The sequence below is a fragment of the Chinchilla lanigera genome, unplaced genomic scaffold, assembly GCF_000276665.1.
Source record: "Chinchilla lanigera isolate Chin_1 unplaced genomic scaffold, ChiLan1.0 scaffold00008, whole genome shotgun sequence".
In the NCBI taxonomy this organism is placed as follows: domain Eukaryota; kingdom Metazoa; phylum Chordata; class Mammalia; order Rodentia; family Chinchillidae; genus Chinchilla; species Chinchilla lanigera.
In genome coordinates, this window is record NW_004955409.1 from 28,905,886 (window position 1) to 28,927,718 (window position 21,833).

The window sequence follows — 21,833 nt, forward strand, 5'->3', positions numbered from 1 at the left end:
AGGAGGAGGAGGGAAGGAGGAGGGAAGGAGGAGGGAGGAAAGGAAGGGAGGGAGAAAGAAAGAGAATCATTGAACTTCTGTTACTTTAATACAAACAAAGCCAAATAAATATACAATCTTTAAAACTAACTATAAAATAGATCGGTTTTGGAATATTTTTAGCTCTCCTGTTCTTCCTCCATCACACCTGCACTTCCTGAACTATAAATATTATTTGTTGTAAGATCAAGAAATGCTCACCAATATTAGTATTAGCTTAAGTAAAACATGATTTAAAGGTAAATTCACCCGAAGTATATTCATAGGGACTGTGTTCCAACAGGAATAATTATTGGAGTGATCACAGATTTGGACCCTACGTTCACTTCTAACAGAAGCAAGATTCACTACAGTCACAAAGGTGGCAAGTTTTCTTAATTCAAGTATCACTTGTTAGCTTTCTCACTTCAGAAATAAATTTTACTACACTATATTAATTGCTGCCAAAAATTATCAAACACAATAATTAGTGGAAACCACAATATTTCAATGTTACTAATGGGACAGAGCATAGCATTTTTTTAGAGATTAAGAATTCAAATTCATCAGAAAAATCTAGATATACATCTACTATTTAGGGACAACAGTTGGCTCTTCAATACAATGGATTCAAAAGGTAGTTGATCATTTCATCTTAATGATGCCATTCACCAGAACTACCCAGGCTGCTTCACTCCAAAGACCCACTAGGGACGAGTGAGCCTTCCACAGATTTTAAGGAATGCAGGCTGGAACCCAGAGAGAACTCTGTCTTGTACACATGTTCTCTCTTTCATTCCCACCTTCCCTTGCCTCTTCTGATGCCTCTGATAAAGTTAATATAAAATTCTGACTTTTTTCTAGTCTTGAATTCATGGTTTTGCTGATCAGCAAACACCTTGGGGAGCCTACCTGCTGTACACACATCTCTACAACTTAGAAAAACTCTTTTGCTCTTCCGTTAGTGTCTGTTCACATTCAACTCTAAGATTTAACAGTTTGCATTTCCAATTCTGTTAGACATATGTGTACTCAGCGTACCCATGATCGCAGTGAGCCACTACTAAAGGCTTTTTGTTTAATAATGGAACATATGTTTTTATGCCCATTCCTTTTCTAAAAGAAATTCCAGAGAGGAGAACTGCCACTCCTTGTTTAACTTTATTTACCAGGTACTGTATATTTCAGAAGAGAGAGGAATAGAGGCTGAGTTTTATATAGAAAGTCACTGGTCCATATCCAAATATTATCATAGTTAGGATGTAAAGACAGTTTTTAAAACTACACTTCAGATCCTGATCAAATTTCTAACATCTACAACCAAATGCAAAAGCTTTTTAGATTGTGGGACTTTTATTTTCCCCAAAGTTCAATGGATTTAAAAGCAGTTTCTAATATAAGTCTGATTACATGTTGGCCATTATACTATTCATTCACCTTTAAAACATAAAGGGATTTTAGCTGTCTGGCATGTCATGAAGGAGATAACCAGAAACTCTTCAACAACACAACTGAATGAACTATCTCGGGAGCTTTCTATCCAGCTCAGGTAGATGACTGCACGGTAGGAATCCACACATCAAATGATTCGCTCAGACAAGTGACTCTGAAAGCTGACTATATATTCATAAGAGTCATGAGGAAATGCTTTTAAAATCTGTAGCTTTTAATGTCATAGTCCAGAAATTATTAATTTTCAGGATATTTTTTAAACTGATAACTAATATACTATAACTTCTACCTATAATACATGTTCAGCCAAATATTACAGCCCTAAACAGTTTATTTCTTTACTTTAGAGTTAAACTATTGTTATTAGCCAACAATGTTATAAAATTTATAAACCTGATTCCAAATCTAATAAAGATTGAAGTTTCAGACTGAAACACCAGGAAATCCCTAAAAAATAAAACCCTGAAATACAATCTCTAGTTCTTCACAGTTAAATACAACTTGTGTAACAACAAAACAAAATTTATTTTTGAAGGAATTTTTATACTTTGATGAATCAAATAATAATTCTGTCTACATCATGCAACTCTTACCAAGTATCCATTAATTATAACTCTGTATAACATTTGTATATTAAGACAGTGCACCAGAAAGAAAATTGACTATTTCCTTTAATGTTCTATTCTAGAAACTGAAAACATAAATGATGATTTAATATCCCTGAATATTAGGAACAGTTATAACTTAAGTCTTCCACTTTTAAGGTGCAAGCATGTTCTTAGCTTTGCAGTTGACTTCATTATGAATTACAAAATTGTAGGGAAAACACAGCAGTAATATTTTTCTTTGAGCTTTCAATGGTTTTCCAAAAGATTAGTATTAGATGCCTTAAAAAAAACTATTTGGAAAAAATTAAGAAAGTAGAAATAATTATTTTTAAAAAATAAAAAAATTTATTTGTTTTACCTTGGTGAAATTATGTTCCTTTTGGTTTGCAAGAGTAAATATCAAACAATTAAGGAACTCTGCGCTCCCCCCCCCCATACCGGGGATTGAACTCAAGACCTCGCACTTGCCAGGCAGGCGCTGTGCTGCTGAGCTAAATCCCCAGCCCCCTGGAACTATTTTAAATAACTGCCAGCCTACCATCATTTACTTATTTAACAATGCAACAATATCTTTCAGTTCCTCCAATTACTCATAGGTTTTCAGATCACAAAAACCACTGTCCCACTTGGCATTTAAAAGTTTGTGAAAAAGAGGTAATTGACAAAGCCATGTGAAATGCTGCTGGAGGGAAAGATACTAGGGTGTAAAGGTGTATATTCTCTCAGGCATTTTGATAAGTAACAAGAGTTCAATCAGTGACAGGCCCAGCACCTTTCACAGATGTAAGTGCCTTTCACTTTATGCAATGACTAAAATAGTAAAGTGGTTTAACTAAAAATTCCTATGCCATCTCATTGAAATGAATGAAAGGAAAAGGGGCCTCTGGTTTTCATCAGGAAGGCAGAAAGGACATCATCTCATTTTCGTAATACAAAGCCAGATGTTAGGACAGTTTTGCTTAAACCCACAGATCTTCAGCAAGTTAACTAGCTGACTACTCTGCCATACACAGTAGTTTCTCCCCCTCAAGGAGATAAGCAGTCAAAATAGCCCACCCCATGGACTATAAGGGCTACTAGAACTGCCTCGCTGTTTTCTGTGCCACTTCTGCTATTCCCTGGAAGAAAAAAAGAACAAACAAGGGACCACGCTGACACCATATCGGCTGCTCAGACTTCTGCTCTTCTAAGAGCAATTTCCAAAAATTTCTTTTCCACCAACCTATACTTAGTAAGGTAAAGGGGAATTCTGTCTACTAACTCCTGTCAAACACTTCCTCCAGATGTAGTAGTGCAGGCCTGTATCCCAGTAGGCTAAGGCAGGAAGATCACAAGTTTGTGGCCAACTTTTTTTCAAATAAAGATTAAAAAAAAAAAAAAAAACAACTGGGAGTGTAGCTCAGTGGTACAGCACTTGCCTGAAATGTGCAAGGCCCTGAGTTCAATCCCCAGGAACACAACAAACACACAAATTCCACTACACAATATATACTACAGTATAAATATTCTAATTGGAAGTTTAATGACAGGCCAATGTGCCCCATGGTAGCAAAAATTTTCACTAATTTAATTATACTACTGTATTTTTTAAAAAGACCCACAGAAATCAGCCCCAAGATCTATCCAATTCAGTATACAGCAACAACTAATTCACAACCTAAACAAGCAAAAATCTAGCAAACTGAATCAACCAAACACACACACACACCAAAAATAAAACAACAAAAAACAAAGGAGAAAGAACAATAATAAAACTAGTGCTAATAATTCTGCCTTCTCCTCTTTGTAAGTTCAATAAGACAAGAGCAAATCTAAAGACTATAATTGGTTATTTCCCCTCCTTTATCCCAGTTCCTTTCCTTCCAGTAATTGCTACAACTTCTACAGATCAGTTTGGCCTACACTTGTTGTATGTACCAATTAGACAGTCTATACAAACTTAAATTTAAAATCATTAGCCACTAATATTGCTGTCAACACATTTATCTCTATTGTTGCTATACAACACTTTTAACACAAATAAGAGAATGACTTCTTTTTCTTTAAAGTTTCTTCTTATAATAAGCTTGTCATCCAACCCATGGAACAAAATGGAACACATACAAAGAGTTGCTAATTAGCATTCAGAAAGAGGATCTTTTTGCTTGCACAGGTCTGTCTCCATGCCTTTTCCAAAAGAATGTCTCATTCCAAGTATGAAACACTTAATTTTATTTTCAACATGGTTTAAAAAGAAATGCAATGCTCATATAAAGGCTCTTTCTAATTCACAACATTTCACTAACACCAATCCCCACCCCTATCAGCCCAAAAGCTCTGTTCAAGCAAACTTTTGCATTGTCATTTGATCCTTACAAGTCTGTGTGGGGCAGCAGGTGTTCCACAGATAAGGCTAGAGTCAAGAGACAGTTACCATCTTTGTAAACATCACTGCAAATAAATACACAGACTTCTTACCTTATAATGGAGCAAAGCTAATGATTCTCATCAGAAATTTAATGTAGAGTCTGCATGTACCGAACAGCAAGGGCCTACATACACACTATTATCTGAAGACACAGAAGTGAAGGGAATACTAAAAGGCATCAACCGAGCACAAAGTATTATATATAATACAGCAAAAAAGCATAAATACCTAAAATTAAAGTGCTGTCCTCTCACAAAGGAAGTAAAATAAATGTTTTTTTAAAAATGCTTCACCATATACTATAGAAAAAGTACTTGAATGGGGGTGTCACAAGAATGAGTCAGCAGGAGGTAAGACAGACAAGGAGGAAGAAATATAAACAGTTAGCCAGCCTAACTCTGTCATTCATTCAGTCAATATTATTGGCATAAGCTAACACCCAAGGAGTAGGAAAAAATTCTTGCACTCAAACAGCTTACAGCTTAATGGAAAAATAATACAGACACACAGATAAAACATTCACTCATTAATTTTTCCTGAGTAATTGCAATAAGGTAGTAAGTTTGGAAATGTGAGAAATAAAAAAATGAATGTCACACAGCCCAGACTTCCAGCTAGTAGCAGTGGGCAGACAGCGTAGCAAAGGTATGCAGGTGGTGGATGAAAAACATCACAAGTACAAGAGAAGTAGTCCAAATAATATGCTATGGTAATTCCAAAGAGGGAGAGATGATTAATAACCAGGGGTCTGGGGAATATGACAGAGAGTAAGCCTCTAAATAGATAACTTATACAAGCTATGCAGATTTGGGTACCACTGATTGGGGAGGAAAGACAGTCTAAGTGAGGGCCAAATGTATAGAAGGACAAACTCTGGAAAGAAAAGGAAAGAAAGTTGGCGGTGTAGTAGGGGGATGAATATGAGTGTATAGTGTTTTTTGGAGGGATTTCCTGCATGAGGGAGTTCAGTGGGAAGGAACAGGAAGTCAAATCATGGGGGTCCTCAAATGAAGCCTAAAGAGTTTCTGTGATTCAGGGGATATGAAACATATGAAAAGGCAGAATACACAGTACCTTTGAGATCTACAGTCAGTGATAACAAAGGAAGGAAATTAGGCTAACTCAGTCTTTAACGAACACCACACAGGGGGCTGGGGATTTAGTTCAGCAGCACAGCACCTGCCTGACAAGCGCAAGGTCGTGAGTTCAATTCCTGGTACTGGGGAAAAACAAAAAACAAACAAACAAACAAACAAAAACACCACACATAGACACTATCACATGTCCTCCTTCCCCAAACTCTCCCTCATATGTTCTTCATGAGGTATTTTTATTATCTGCTATTCCTTCCTTCATGTTCTCTTTCCTTCTTTTCTTCCTCTCTCCCTTCCTTCCTTCCAATTTTTTTTCTTAAATTCTTTTTTCAGTGGTGGGGATTGAGCACAGAGCCTTGAACAAGCTCAGCAGAACCACTCAGCTATACCCTAACCCTGGTATTTTTTTCTAATTATAAGAAACATGTTCACTGTAGAAAATCTGCTCTCATCAATCTTAATACTGACATAATAACCTACAATATGAATGCAGTAACACTAACTGCTACAATTTTACAAAACATCAGGTGTGCCTACAACTAGCCTAACGTTCAAGACCGATTCGAATAACACCGGTCTTTCAAAGATAACACTGGTCTTTCAAAGAATCACTTGAGGGTCTACTCCTGAAAGTCAAAAGAAAATGGTTCTAGATTATCTTCAGACTTTTCCTGGAATGTGGGAGTTAAAGAAGCTTAAAATAACCTCTCTGGAAAGTGTGCATATTCATTATAGGTTAGGATATATTCATAGATACATTTTCATCACGGAAACACTTTCATTAGATTTATTTTCGCACAAATGGATCTGAATGGACTAAAACTGAACTCAGAAAATCTAAGAATTAAACACTGTTGGGTAGGTTATATATTAGGGCACCCTGATATACAGATTAAGAACAAGAACTTTAAATTCAATCAGAACTGATATAAACCTTAGCTATGACCCATTGTAACTGTGTGACTTTGAGAAAAATACCCACCTAAGATTTAGGAAACTACACATAATATAGCCCTGTGAAAATCAAATATAAAAATTAATGCATGAAAGACTGCCATTAACTGGTAGTCACTGTACCACTGTATACTGTATGGTACCATTTCATACAGAAATAGACTGTCCCTGAGGAATTAGTATTTTTATTAACTTTACAGACTATAAAAATATATATCTGTTCATTATTGTATTTAGATGTCCCCCTAAAGCTTCATGTGCTCATAGCTGGGGTTTTACAGATCCAGCTGGATCTATGGTATGTGATACCGAGATTAAGACTGTGGGTATGTCACACTAAATTAGTCCACTGGTCAGAATTAGTGTAGTTTTGGGTATAAATAAGGGGAAGGCCCACCCTAGGTATGGGTAGCACCAGCCAAACGGTTTGGAGCCTTAATGAGATAAAAAGGAAAGGAAGGCCTGCTCCTACTTCAGCTGCTATTGCTTGTTGCCTTCTGCCTGCCATACCATGAGTTGTTTCTCCTCTGCTACACCCCTCTGCCATGCCAACATGCCTTGGAAGGAACTGTGTGTAGACTGCAATCTTTACAAATTGTGAGCTGAGATAAACCTTTCCTCCTTTAACTTGTATGTATGAGGTATTTCATCCCAGCAATGAGATAATTACAGAGAATTTAGAAAGTTCTGATAAACACTAATTTTAAACCCATAGTCCAGAAATAATTAAATTCATGAATTTTCAAAAGTATCTTTAGCAACTGGCCCAATTTAAAAAAAAAAGATTAGACTTAGGGAGTGAAATATGTTAAGCCTCTAGTTGCATTTTCATGTTTCTTTTTCTTGTGCAAAAAAAAAAAAAAAAAAAAGGCAAAGAAAACAAGATTTGGTGCTATCTGGAACATTCTGTCATGCATCTTATTTACGCATTAAGGATCACATCTATGAAAAGGCTTCACATTCCCCTCAAGCCCAGTCTCACCTTCCTTTGAACCCCTCCTCTCACTATGGGGTGTAGGTTCTCATGCAGCACATCCCATACTCTGGACTATAGCTCTGCATGTTTTTTCACCAGTCAGTCTCCTGCTTCTTACCTTGCTATAACTCCAGAGCTGGGTCCTCTTAACCTGATGGCAGTAAACCTCCTAAACAGACACATTTTCCTACAGAGAACCTATATTTGACAGATTCTTATCAAATTCCCAAGGTCTAAAAGTGAAAAAAAAGTAAGAAACTATCACAGGGAAAAGACTGTGGTTCACTTATCATTGGATATTCTAGTGTCTGACATCTATATTTTAAATATGGATACAAAACTTTGACACAAATTTTTATTCATAAATCATAAAATCAATTTAAGATTTTTAAAAGGAATTTTAAAAAACATTTTCCTCTTTTGTCTTCTAGTCTTTTTTTGAGGGGGTCTTCTAGTCTTAATGTGAAAATACTGTTTTTCAAAATAGAATAGAAGTTGCTATGGTGGGGTACAGGCAGATGAAGAGCTGCATTTGGAAGTGGGGCAGCAGAGGCTGTGTCTGGAGAAGGAAAAATTCTAGCGATGCATGATCTTTATGTGAATGCACGTAATACCACTGAACTGTTATGTGTACTTCATCACCACAACAAAAAGATGTTTTATTCTCACGTAATATTTATCACTTACTACATAAAAAACTCTTACTAAATTCTAACATGTTAGAGATTTTTAGGATATAAAAAACAAAGGGGAAAGAAATCCTAACACTAATCTATATACATTATTAGTTATGGAACACAAAGACACATTAATATAGGATAATTTAATTATAAATCTTGTCTAAACAGATGGTTATTACTTCATAAAAAAGTGAACAAAAAATTGCTTAGGAACTTCATTTTATCTGTGTGAAATACATTAAACTTTTTCCAGGTACCAAGTCACTACTCGGGGCATAAATGGTAATTTAGCTCATTTTCTAAAAAATCAATTTATGATCAATATGTATAATGTAAACATTCTGGAAGCCTGCATAGGCATTTCAAAGTACCAGAAGAACACTTTATTTAATGAACACTTAGCAAGTATTGCTAAAACTTAGAAATATACTATATCCCAAAAATACTTTAAAAAAGAAAAAGCAAGCAGATTGTGCACCTCTGCCATCCCTTGCTGCTGATCTTACAGGAATAGCCTTCTAGCTCACCCTGCTGAACAGACCCAAGTGGACCTATGTTACAGTGGCACCAGTCAAATGACCAACCTGATCATGGATAACAGGCCAATACTCCAGGAAAGAAAGTAAGCCCCAAAGTCAGCAGCACCAAAAAAAAAAAAAACAGACCTGGCCAGCAGTGCCGGCTATAAGAAAAGGTCACAGCTATTGTATACTACAAAAATGGCGGAGGATTTTACACTGAATGTGACTCCTTCATGGCAGGCTAAATTAGACAAGAAAACCAGTGCAGTGCCTGCCATATTGCCAGACAGTGTTTAATCAGGCTCCATTTTGGAAAGGGATTGATTCAGACGGGGCCACAGAACAACTCTACAGCAATTCCACATCAGAGTTTCCAGTTCTACCCTTCCATAGTGACTAGATGAGAGACAGCTACAGGAGATACCCACAGACACTACCTGAGAAGTTTAAAGCTCAGGCCAAGAAGGACATGGGCCCTCCCCTCCACAAGACACATCAGGCCAGGTTTGTGTGGTTTTCAGTGGAAGGTGGATCTGAAAGTGTTGACATTAAGTCCAACAGTCTCCTTGAGCCCGCGGCCCGCAGCCTACAACCAGCAGAGACCAGAGAGAGGGCTGACTGCTTTTAATGTCTACCAAAGTGAGCAAGGATACACAGACACACTTTGATTGGAATGGATGCCATAGTCTGAGTGTAAGAAATAGAAGGGCCTCTGGGGCAGGGAGGGTTCCTCACAAACCCACATGAGAAAATCATGACTTCCTGGATTAAGGAAAGGAACAACTCACTCAAAAACAGGGATAAATCTATTTTTAATCAACTTAATTTTTTTCTCTTTCTTCTTTTTTTTTGAGATTCTCCCTCTCTCTCTTCTATTTTCTTTACTCCTTTTAATTTTTCTCTACATATTTTTATCTTTTTTCCTTTTGTCTCTGTTATTATTATCTAGTACTATTAATTTCCTTTTATTTTTCAATAACATCCCCCTCTCACTTTTCTCTCCTCTTTCTCATCTTCCATTGATTAATATTTTAAATACCATTTTTCTCATTTTTTAGGTCCCCCACCCTATCTTTACTAGTAGAACCATGAAGAGTTATGGATCTTTAGATGGTTAATGCCATGCTATTACTGTCAAATACTGTTCTGTTCTTAGTGGAGGTAAAGTAGTTCTATTTAGTACATACTTACTTAGTGTTTGTACTGTAATTATAGATCTCTTTTCTATGATTAAGGATGGTACGTTACCAAGTCTTAGGACATGTCAATATCCTCTTTGTCTTTGATGCTATTATTGTTGCTGATTTTATTATTATAGACAAATGACATAGTTGTTATCAATTGGTTTTCTCTGTACGTCAACACCCAGATTGCCTTGGTATCATTAACTATACCATGGCCCACTCCTGGAGAATTGTTACTGAGCCTAATATATTACAGCCTCCCCTTCTACATAAACAGAGGTGTTAAGATTCTGGGACAAAGGCAAAGATCTATAGTTAGCTATGCCCAGAGAGCACACTGAAAGCAGACAATAACTAAAGAGATCTCCACACTTGCAACAAAGTCTTCCAGTATAAACAACCTGTAAGTCTCACTGCACACCAAAACCAAATAAACAAAAATAAAATAGAAACAAGAGAGGACAAGGCAACAAAATCCCTCTAAAAACTTCCAACTCCCCAAAGCTAATTCATAGGGCATCAAGGGGGAGAGAAGCCAAAAGCCACACAGCTTATTATTTTAAAAAGTAACATGGGAATTTTAAAAAAAAAGAAAAAGAAATCAACCAGATCAATAAGGTGTTTGGAAAATTCAAAGAAGATATAACTACACAGATAATGGACCTAATAGAACAATCAGTGAGTATACAGAACACAGTAATAAAAAGTTAGCTGAACTAAATAAAATGATACAAGACATAAATGTCTAGTGTAGAAAAGAATTAGACTCCATGAAAAGGTACCCAACAGAAATTCAGGAGATTAAAAATTCTACTGAGTGATCAATGCGAGGAAAGAGTGTCACAAGTTTGAGATAGGACTGCTGTCAGTAACCAATTATTGGGAGACACCTTAAAAACAACAACAGCACATGAAAAATGGATCCAACAGCTGCTAGATGAAACAAACACTAACCTAAGGTTAACAGGAATTAGTGAAAAATCAGAAGACAACACAAATGGCAAAAAAAAAACCCTGTTTACTAAAATGATAGCAGAAAAATTTCCAAACACGGGAAAATAATTTAACATACATATATATGAGGCATAATGAACCCTAAACAGACATGACCAGGAAAGAATCTCTCCATGATACATCATAGTCAAAACCCTGGAAGTCCAACAAAAGAACAGAATCTTAAAAGTGATTAGAGAAAAAGAATAAACCACTTATAAAGGAATTAGAATTATAGCAGACTTCTAACCACAGGCTTCAAAGGCCAGTAGAGTTTGGAGAGTTTCAGGCCTTAAAAGAAAACAGTCTCTAACTCAGACTGATAATACCCTACAAAACTATCTTTAAAACTGATGGACATTGTGTTTCGTACAAAAAATCAGACACACAATTTTAAATATTGCACGGTTTCTCTTATATAGAAAACAAAACATAAAGAGCAAAATAAAAGGTAGATAATAGGAACTAGGGAGATAAATCTTCCTCAAAATGGAAGGGGATCAAGAGAAGGAGAAAACTGGGGAAGGGATTAAAAAGGGAATTAAGATGTGTTATAAACAGGTAGCAACTTCTCACAAGGGATGTAAACAATATGTACTGCAAACATTTAGAAAATAATTATTTAAAAATGATGGAGAAATAAGATATTTTGATGATAAAGAACACCTACAAAAATTAATGACCACCAAATAAATCAGCACTCCAAAAAGTTCTCAAGGATATCTAGAAAGAGACAATCAATCTAACAATGCCAAAAGGTCCAGAAGGATGAATAACCAGGTAGGATGACCAGTTAAGAAGAAGGGAAAGAAAGGAAATCAGCAAGAGGAAAGCACTGCAATGATGAGCAAGTCAATACTTTTTAGTAATAACTCTCAGTGTGAGTGGTCTCAATTCCCCAGTCCATAGATTAAAACAAAACAAAACAAAACAAAACTTCAGTGGTATGTTGCAAACAAGAAACACATTTAACCCAAAAAGAAATTCACAGACTAAAGATCAAAGGACAGAAAACACTAGTCCATGCAATAGAAACTGAAAAAGTGAGAGTAATTATCCTACTTCAGACACAGCAGACTCAGAATAGGCGAATAAAGTCACTGGATAAGGGAACAATTCAATGATTATAACAATTATACACACATATGTATTGAACAATGATACACTCAACTTTATAAAACAAACACTGCTAGACATAAATCAGAAAAAAATCAATACAATTACAGTGGAGACCTTAATATCAGAGTTGAGCCAAACCTTCAATCAAATGGACTTAATAGATAACTACAGTGTATGACCCAGCAACAACAGAATACATAAACTTTTCAAAAGCACATGGGACTATCTCCAAAATAGACCACATACTAGCCAAGAAAGCATGCTTATGTAAAAATCAAATGAATCAAAATTGTACCATGCATATTATCAGGTTATAGCACAATGAAATTAGAAAACAATGGCAAAAGAAACCACATAAATTATGCAAATGCATGGACATTAAACAATACACTCTCAAATAATCAATGAGTCATGGCAAAAATCAAGAAAGAAATGAGATATCTTTGAACTAAATGATAATGCCAGTACCACATATCAGAACTTATGAGACACAATGAAAGGAGTCCTAAGAGGGAAGTGTATAGCTGTGAATGCCCATATCACAAAAATAGAGCAAGTGCAAATAAATAACCTAATTATGTACCTGAAGGTCTAGAAAAACAAGAGCAATCCAAATCCAAAGCTAGGACAAGGATGAAAATTATAATGATCAGAGCAGAAATCAGGAAATGGAGACTAAAGACACTGACAATTAATGAATTGAAGAGCTGGTTCTTTGAAAGAATAAACAAAACAGACAAACCCTTAGTCAACCTTATAAAAAAAAAAAAAGGAAGATACAAATCAATACAATTACAAATGAAAAGGGTGAAAGCACAACAGACACCACTGAAATCCAGAAAATTATTAGCAACATTTACACAAAATTGTATACCAATACATTGGAGAACTTAGAAGAAATGGATAGATTCCTAGATACATGTGAATTACCAAAGCTGAACCAAGAAGATTTAAAAATATTGACTAATCCAATAACATGTAATGAAATTGAAGCAGTAATAAAAGAAATTACCAAGAAAACCTCAAGTCCTGATGGATTCACTGCCAGATTCTACAAGAACTTCAGAAATATAATGACAATACTTCTCAAACTCTGTAATAAAATTGAAAGAGAAGGAGCTCTCACAAAGCCATTCCTGGAAGCTAACATTACCCTGAATACAAAATAATCTCTTTAATGAACACAGATTTTTAAATCTTCAACAAGATACTGGTAAACAGAATGCAATAAATAATCAAAAAGGTCATACATTATGACCAAGTAGGCTTCATCCTATGAATGCACAGATGGTTCAACATATACAACTCAAAAAATGTATCACAAGTAGAAAGCAAGGACAAAAATCATATGATCATCTCAACAGATGTATAAAAAGTTTGATGAAATCCAACATCCTTTCATGATAAAAACATTAAAGAAAACAGGCATAGAAGGACCTTATCTCAATCTGATAAAAATTGTTATGACAAACCTATTACCAACATCATATTAAATGGGGTAAAACTGAAAGCTTTCCTCTAAATTCAGAAATCAGACAAGAATATCCACTATCACCACTTCTGTTCAACATAATCCCTGAAACTTTAGCCAGAGCAATCATGACGAAAAAGAAATAAAAGGAATTTGAATACGAAAAGAAGTTAAATTAACATTGTTTGCAGATGACATGATCCTGTACATAGAAAACACAAAAAATTCTACTAATAGATTCAAGAATTAATAACTACATTTGGCAATGTAGCAGGATGCAAAACAAAAACATACAAATCAATAGCATTCCTGTATACTGATAAAGAACTCACTTAGAAGAAATTATGAAAACACTACCATTAATATAACATTAAGAAATATTAAATACTTAGGATTTTACCTAACCAAAGGGAAAAGACCTCTACAACAAAAAATACATATCATCTGTTCCCTGATGGACAGAAGCAATAGTGTCAAAATGGCCATACTTCCAAAACTCATATACAGATATAACACAATCCCAATTAAAATACCAACAGTATTCCTCACAGAACTAGACAAAATAATCCTAAAATTCATATGAAACCAGAAGAGACCCAGAGCAGCAAAAGCACTCCTGGTTAACAAGTAGCATCACTATCCAGGATTTGAAATCATATTCAAAGCTACAGTGATAAAAACAGCATGGTACTGGCATAAAAACAGACATGTATATCAGTGGAACAGAACAGAGGATACAGAAACAACCCCAGGCACATTCAGTTATTTGATCTTTGGCAAAGCAGACAAAAACTACCCTGGAGGAAAGAGCTCTTTAACAAATGGTGCTGGGGAAAATGGCTATCAAGATGCAAAAAACTGAATGTAGATTCATATATCTCAACATGTACTACACTAAAATCAAAATAGATCAAATATCTAAAATAGAAACATTCTGCTGGAAGATAAAATGGTAAAACACTTGAAGTCAGAGACACAGGCAAGCTCTTTCTAAACAGAACCTCAATGACACAAGAAATAGTACCAAGAATCAGCAAATGGGATCACTGCAAATTAAAAAGCTTTTTCACAGCAAAAGAAACAACCAAGAGAGTGAAAAGACAACCTACAGAATGTGAAAATAATTTTTGTTACCTCTTCCTCAGAGGACTAGTATTTAGTATATACAATAACTCAAAAAAATCAGATCCCCCCAAAATAAATGACCCAATCAAATAATAGGCAACAGAAATGAGTAGACATTTCTCAGATAAAGAAGTACAAATGGCCAATAAACATATGAAAAAATATTCAACATTACTGGCTATTAGAGAAATGTAGATTAAAACAACACAGAGATCCCATCTTACTCCAGAAACAATGGCTGTCATCAAGAAATCAAATAATAATAAATACTGGTAAGGTTGCAGGGAAAAAGCAACCCTTCTGCATTGTTGGTAGGAATGTAAAATAGTACAAACACTATGAAAAGCAACATGGAGATTCCTCAAAAAAATAAGAATACATTCCTTTTGACTAGCTATTTCCCTGCCCGTATCTTCCACAAAGAGTTAAACATATCCTATTGCAGTGATACATGGATGTCTATGTTCATAGCAGCACAATTCATAATACCTAATCTTGGAAGCAGCCTATATGCCCATCAACAGATGAATGCATAAAACAATGTGGTATTTAAACACCATGGAGTACTAGTTTGCCATAAGGAAAGATAAACTTGAGTTCTACGTAGGAAAATAGATGCACCTTGAGACCATAATTTTGTTTTGTCAGTTTTACGTTTTGTGTTTTGTTTTTTGAGACAGGGTTTTATTATATAGTGTGGGTTACCCTTGAACTCACTATGTGGTCCAAGCTGGCCCTGCCTCAGCCTCCCAAGTGCCAGGATTACAAGTGTGCCCAGCTAGAGGCCACAATTTTAAATGAAATAAATCAGACATGCAAACTTAAATATCACATGGTTTCTCTTATATGAGAAACTCAAAATATAAATAAAGAGAAAAATACAAAGTAATAGGAAAGAGGTAAATTTTTTGAAATAGAAAGAAGCTCAAGAAATGGATCAAGGGAGAGAGGGAGGGGAGGAAAGTAGATTTTAAAATTGAGATGTGTTATATATTTGTACCAACTCACCACAATAAACATAATCATTATGTACTTACTACAAATATATACCAATAAAAAATTTTAAAAACACTCCAGCAGGTGTTCATACTATTTAGAATGAAATACTACAAAATTCTCTCCGTGAAAAAAGAATAAAGAGAAATCTTTGATATAAAAAAGAAAAAGCAGTGACTAGAGAAAAGATTAAATATATTCGTGTCATCTTACTTCCATCTCAAACTTTATAGTCTACCTAATTAAAGAAAATGTCTCAGACTCTATTAAGGTTATAAATACATTTAAAATATCCGTAGTAATAAGGCTATCTTTATACTTCTATATAACATGTATGTCTTGTCAAAAACTTAAGATTCTCAGCCTTTGAATAATTAAATATCAGTGACATGGCTTGGATAACCAGTAAATAACCTATTTGCAAAGACATTTAAATTTTTCATTATCTTTTCAGTCCTTATCACATGTAAAAGAGATTTGCAAATATTTCTCCAGTGAAGTCTAGATAAATCTTTAGAAACAGGTTCAATATAAAGAGTAACTGCTAATATTTAAATTCTGTACCATAAAAATGACACTTACTACCATATTAAATTATTCTGCATTTCATGTAAGCTATTATGTTTATTGCTCTCTTAACTTTACTATTAAATAAGTAGCAGAATACATAATTTTCCCATCACTGCATTTACCAAAAATTCAATTTTCCTGATATTTACTCCATAAGCATTTATTTACCACTGCCATGAATCAGGGCTGTACGTGCTGAAATACGGTCAATCCAACAACCATGTACTACCTAAATCTACTTAACTGCTACAGCTTTCCTAGAATAGATTTGTATCACCATCTTTTTCAAAGTGTCTTTTATGTTTTTGTAAATATACTAATTTTAATAACTATGAAAATTCAATTTATGTTTATGAGCTTTTGTGGGAAAGTTATAAATTATTCCTTAAGACATAAATATGCTTGCCTGTTATCAAATTTATTTTTCTGTACAGCAACATTAGTGTATCCAAGAAAGCATAAGTTACTTTAACTTTCTAAGATTTACCTGAAATGGGAATATTCTGTGAAACTGACAATTGCACATCTCCAGTTCCTGGTGGCATGTCAACAACTAAATAGTCCAGTTGCCCCCAATCTACCTAAAAACCAAGATAACATAAAAACATTATTGCATAACAATTCCAGTGAATAGTGATGTGAACAAAATTACAGTGTTAATACCAAATCTAAAATAACTATCATGAGTCATTCCCAGGTGCCTGGCACTAAGGTGCTGAGGACTAAGGCTACAGGAATGAGCGTCAAGTTACTGTCACTAGTAGACCTTTGAATGATAAATTTAAATTGAGATAAAAAATCCTGCTGCTCCCTGAAAGGTACTTTTATACCACGGCTGCCCCAGACACTTTGTAGGCAGGCTGGCTGCATCAGGTCTCCACTGGTAGCCCTGGTATTTCCTTTTGCTATGGCAGGTTTCAGTTGCTGACCTATACCAGATGACGCTGACCTGCAGCCTCCCTGAATAATTTGGACCCTCTGCAGCTCTCCTCACTCACATTTGTGAGGGGATCCTCCCCTACCTAGACCAAAATGAAACTATAACAGCACACATGCACATGCCTACCTGTTCTCTTTTTAAAGAAACGTCCCCATTCTCAGAGTGGGTTCAGCCTATGTGCTGTTCCCCATTACGCTCCAGCATAATTCTTAAGAAAGTCTTTTCCAGATGGCATATTCATTGCCTATGTGTGATTTCTATGTCATGCAGAGCATGCTGAACTGGCACACAAAAGGCTACTGGCACACAAAAGCCACCAGAATCCACAGCTGCTAACACTCAAGGTGGCCAGCACCAGAGAACTACGGAAGAGAATTAAGAACAGCTGGCAGCCACCACCTCCAAAGGTCAAAAGAGTTCCTGAGGCCTGCACGTGGTTGCTTCCTCCATGTGGCAAGGGGTACTGTCACTACGAAAGTGCCAATAGCCACTGGCATTAGAAGTCCAGGTTTGTTAAAGTTAAAAGAGTGAAAATTTGCCAATTAGTAATCTATGAGAATTGAACAACACTCATCTAATTGGAAAACCTTGGAAGCCAGTATGGGGACCTTCCTGTGACAGTGCCCTGAAAAAGAGGCAGATAATGGAACTCATACTAGCCAGTGACAAAATTTCTAGGTGACTGATCCCTATACACACACAATAATGATGAACCCATTTCATAGTGATCTTCTGGGCAGGACAAATTATTTATAGGATATAGTGTAGCCTAGGAAAATAGTACAGCCCACACTTTTTCTAAGAAGGTCCTATCCTTTTGTTCCATACAGTTTTCTGTTTAGAGATATATATATGTGTGGGTGTACAATCATTTTTCCTTCATTAAAATAAAATACTAACAATGCAAACTAAATAATAAATAATAAATGGAAACAAAGCTTTGTAAATAAGGAGGGGAGGAGGGGTTGAAAGGAGGGGGAAAAAGACAATGATATATCATGCACAGGTGCAAATTCCCTATGATAAATGTGATCATTGTATATACTTAAATTGTACCAATAAACTTAATTAAATTTAAAATATGCTCAGCACAGGGCCTTGTATATAATAAAAAATAAAAAATGATAGGTAAACAAGGTGATAAATATGCTAAATTTAGATATGCTAAATATCTTATGCTACATTATATACATATATCAAAACATCACACTGCACCTCACAAATGTAAAAATTGTGTTTCTTCAATCAGATATAATATTAATTTTTTAAAAAACAGCCTGGCTAATCCACAAGTTGGCTTTAATGAAGGAATTTTGCATCCTAGTTACTATTTGATAAATATTTGTTGATCACCTGTGATATGCCATGGAAGACCCACTTTGTGTTCCAACAGTGTTGGCTAGAAAGAAAAATAATCTAGGCCAATGATGATGAACATTTTAGAGCTTTCAACGACAGCTGACGGCTGCAGCATGCATGTTATAGGTTCACCACCACTGACGAAGTTTTCTGAAAGTCATGTTGTCAGCATTTAAAAAACTTTATCCATGCGTGGTTTTATGAGTTGAATTATGTCCTCTCCAAACTGGTATATTAAAGTCCTAGCCCCCGATACCTCAGAATGTGACTGTGTTCGAAAGGATTATTAAATTAAAATGACCTCATTAGGGTGATCCTAATCCAATATGACTGGTGTTCTTAAAATAAAAGGAAACTGGAACATCATCATATACAGAGAGGTCAGTGTGAAGACGGGAGAGGACAGGTGACAAGAGAAGAAAAGAGAGGAGAGGGGAGAGGAAGAGATGGGATAGAGGGGAAGATAGAGAAGAGAGGAGAGAAGAGGAGAGGAGAGCGGAGGGGAGGAGAGGAGAGGGGAGGGGAGGGGAGGGAGGGGTGAGAGGAGAGAGGAGGTATTAGTCATCTGTAAGAAAATGGATGCAGCTTGAGACCACAATGCTGAGTGAAACAAATCAGACACACAAGCTTGAATATTGCATGGTTTCTTTTATATGAGAAACCCAAAGTATAAAGAAAGAGCAAAATAAAACATAACAGGAAGATAGATCTTTTGCAAAATGGAAGGGGACCAAGAGATGGGGAAGAGGAGAGGGTAGGGAAGAGAAAGGGTTGGAAAAAGTATTAAGATTAATTATGTACATGTACCAACTCCCCATGATGAATATAATTACTATGTACTGTAAACATGTACTAACAAAAAATGTATCCTTAAAAAATAAATAAAATTAAATAATAACAAAATATCTCAGTATTATTAACATTCTAGTTCTTTCTTTCCAGGCATTTTTTTTCAAACAAAATTCAGCTATATAGTCAAGTCTGTAATGCTCAGACTTGATTTAGATAGGTCTCAACAGTATCATTCTTTTCTCCTTAGAAAGTTTTCCCCTCCAACTTTTGGTCTCTGAGAAAGGCTTTAGAATCCTCTCAGTTGCCCAAAGCAGAAATTATACTTAAATACACTTCTTTTTCCTCCTCACTACCCCAGCTACTCTGCTAAAAATCTTTCAAATGCATCCCTGTCTCACCTCTACTGCCAAGGAGCCATCACCATCTATCATTTTAACAAGCCTCCCAGCCACTTTCTCTGCTCCACCACTGCCCATGTCTCTAATAACAACGACAAACAGTCCAACTGTGCTTTCTTTGTTTGAAACTCTAGCTTTTAGGATAAAGTCTGAGCTCAGCTCCAGAACATGCTGCCTGGTCTTCTTCACTCATCTCTCCTCATTCTTGAGATCCTAGCTTAAAATTCCCTTGCTCAGGGAAACATCTCTCAACATCTACTAGATTACATAGACTGTTCTATTACATAATTCACCTAATCACTCACTCACCTAAGACATTCTAAGTACCTTCGGCATTTTTGGACACTGAGTTAGGTATCAAAAATTAAGTGGTCTACGATCCCTGCTTGTAGAACTTACAAAATATAGAGAGACACATATTAAGCAGATAATCACCTAAATAAACATAACATTGCCAGTTTCATGCAGATAAGAAACACTGTGAAGACAGTAAAATGTGCAAAGGAAAGAACTTATTAACCTTGGGAACTGAAAGATCAATATGTCTGGAAGACAATGAGTGAAAAAAGTGTCATTTTACTCTTATTTCATGATTCGTCTTCCTATAAAACTGAGTGAGAACCCCTTAGCAAGAAACGAGCACACAGAAGATACTTGAGAAGTTTTCTTTCAAGGAATGAATGAATAAATGAACACAGGCAAAGGTCTGGGGTTTTTAAAATCTCAGTGGAAATTGCGTGTACAATACCATATTCTGTTTTGTAAAAGAATGTATATGATGTATTTTTTCCTATACTCATTTTTAACAATAAAAATCTTTAATGAGATTAGGTCAAATAGATTCATTCATATGCTAAATGAAGCGAGAAGACAATGGATGACAGGTATCTAAAGGAAAGTATTCCAGCTAGAAGACCTACGAAGTGAAAGTAACCCTAGACAGGGATATGGCACATCCAAGGAATGGCTAAGAAATCCACACACCCTTTGTTTTTGTTTGTTTTTTTTTTTTTTTCCTTTTTTGGTTTTTTTTTTCCAGTACCGGGAATCAAACTCACGACCTTGCGCTTGCCAGGCAGGTGCTGTGCCACTGAGGTAAATCCCCAGCCCAACACACCCTTTCTAAAATAGCACCTATAGCCATCAGTCTCTCTCCTTCCCTGGCACTATTTTTCTCCAAAACATATGTCAGTATGTGACACCATATATCGGTTCATCTTTTGGAACCCTACAGTATTTCACAAATACATGTACTTAATACTGATATAATACCATATATTATGAGAATGGTGAAATGATGACATTAATTAGTTTTCAATATACGATTCTTTGATGTGAAAAGCTGTTACCTAAGGTTACCCAGTGGCCACCATCTATGAAACTATCTCCACAAAAAGATAAAGACACTTTTCATCTTCTAGCCTCAGTACTGAAACCGCCAGCACTGGCAGGCTGACAAGTTTCTTTGTTTTAGAGAACACCGAGTGACGGATGCCAACAATTTGTCATTGTTTTCCCTGGCATTTCATCATATTTATCATGTTACCTCCAATTTCTCACTTCAGAGAACTAAAGTTCCAAGGAACCAAAGATAGTTCACTGTTAAGGCAATTTATTTTGAATGGCTCTTAAATTGAGTTTAAACTATCTGAAAAAAGAACCTGGCCCAGCAACTTCATCCTATCTAGCAGGCTTTCCATAAAGTCTTGCTGATTGGAACTGGGCTGAACTAAGTCAGTGTCTGAGTTGCAATTTTATGGCATTCAATGACACTAACACTGAACTCTTCTGGCTGCCAAGAAGTTCTAGTTCTCTTGTAAAGAGATACCAAAAGTGTGCATTTTAGAATAATTTAGGGATTTTCAGGATTCTATTCAGTGTTTGTTTACTTGTATAAATTATGTTTCATTAAATGTATACACATATACTCAAGAATCTCATCTAGTAAAACCCAGAGGTGAATCCAGATTTTGTGTGGCCAGAAGCACATACAATTTGAGTAGTTCTCTCTAAGAATAAAAATACAAAATTATGAATGCAAAATTAGGTACAAAGATTAATACTGATATTCCTCAACTTATGATAGGGCCATATTCCCATTATAATTTGAAAAGAGCATGAATCAAAAATGCATTTCACCACTATGGCAGGCTGAGGATGGAGAACTGCAAGTTCA

General features: G+C 35.6%; 1 protein-coding gene across 5 annotated transcripts in view; it reads right to left on the reverse strand.

Moving 5' to 3' along the window:
* Positions 1–21,833, reverse strand: part of Nubpl (nucleotide binding protein-like) — a 199,588-nt gene that overhangs the window by 32,277 nt on the left and 145,478 nt on the right. For 4 of the 5 annotated variants that reach the window (XM_005376951.2, XM_005376953.2, XM_005376952.2 and 1 more), the window contains one exon: positions 16,656–16,749. The exons of the other annotated variant lie outside the window; for it this stretch is intronic. In XM_005376951.2, coding sequence (XP_005377008.1) covers positions 16,656–16,749 — 94 coding nt within the window. The remainder of the gene's footprint in view (positions 1–16,655; positions 16,750–21,833) is intronic. 5 annotated transcript variants of the gene reach the window in all.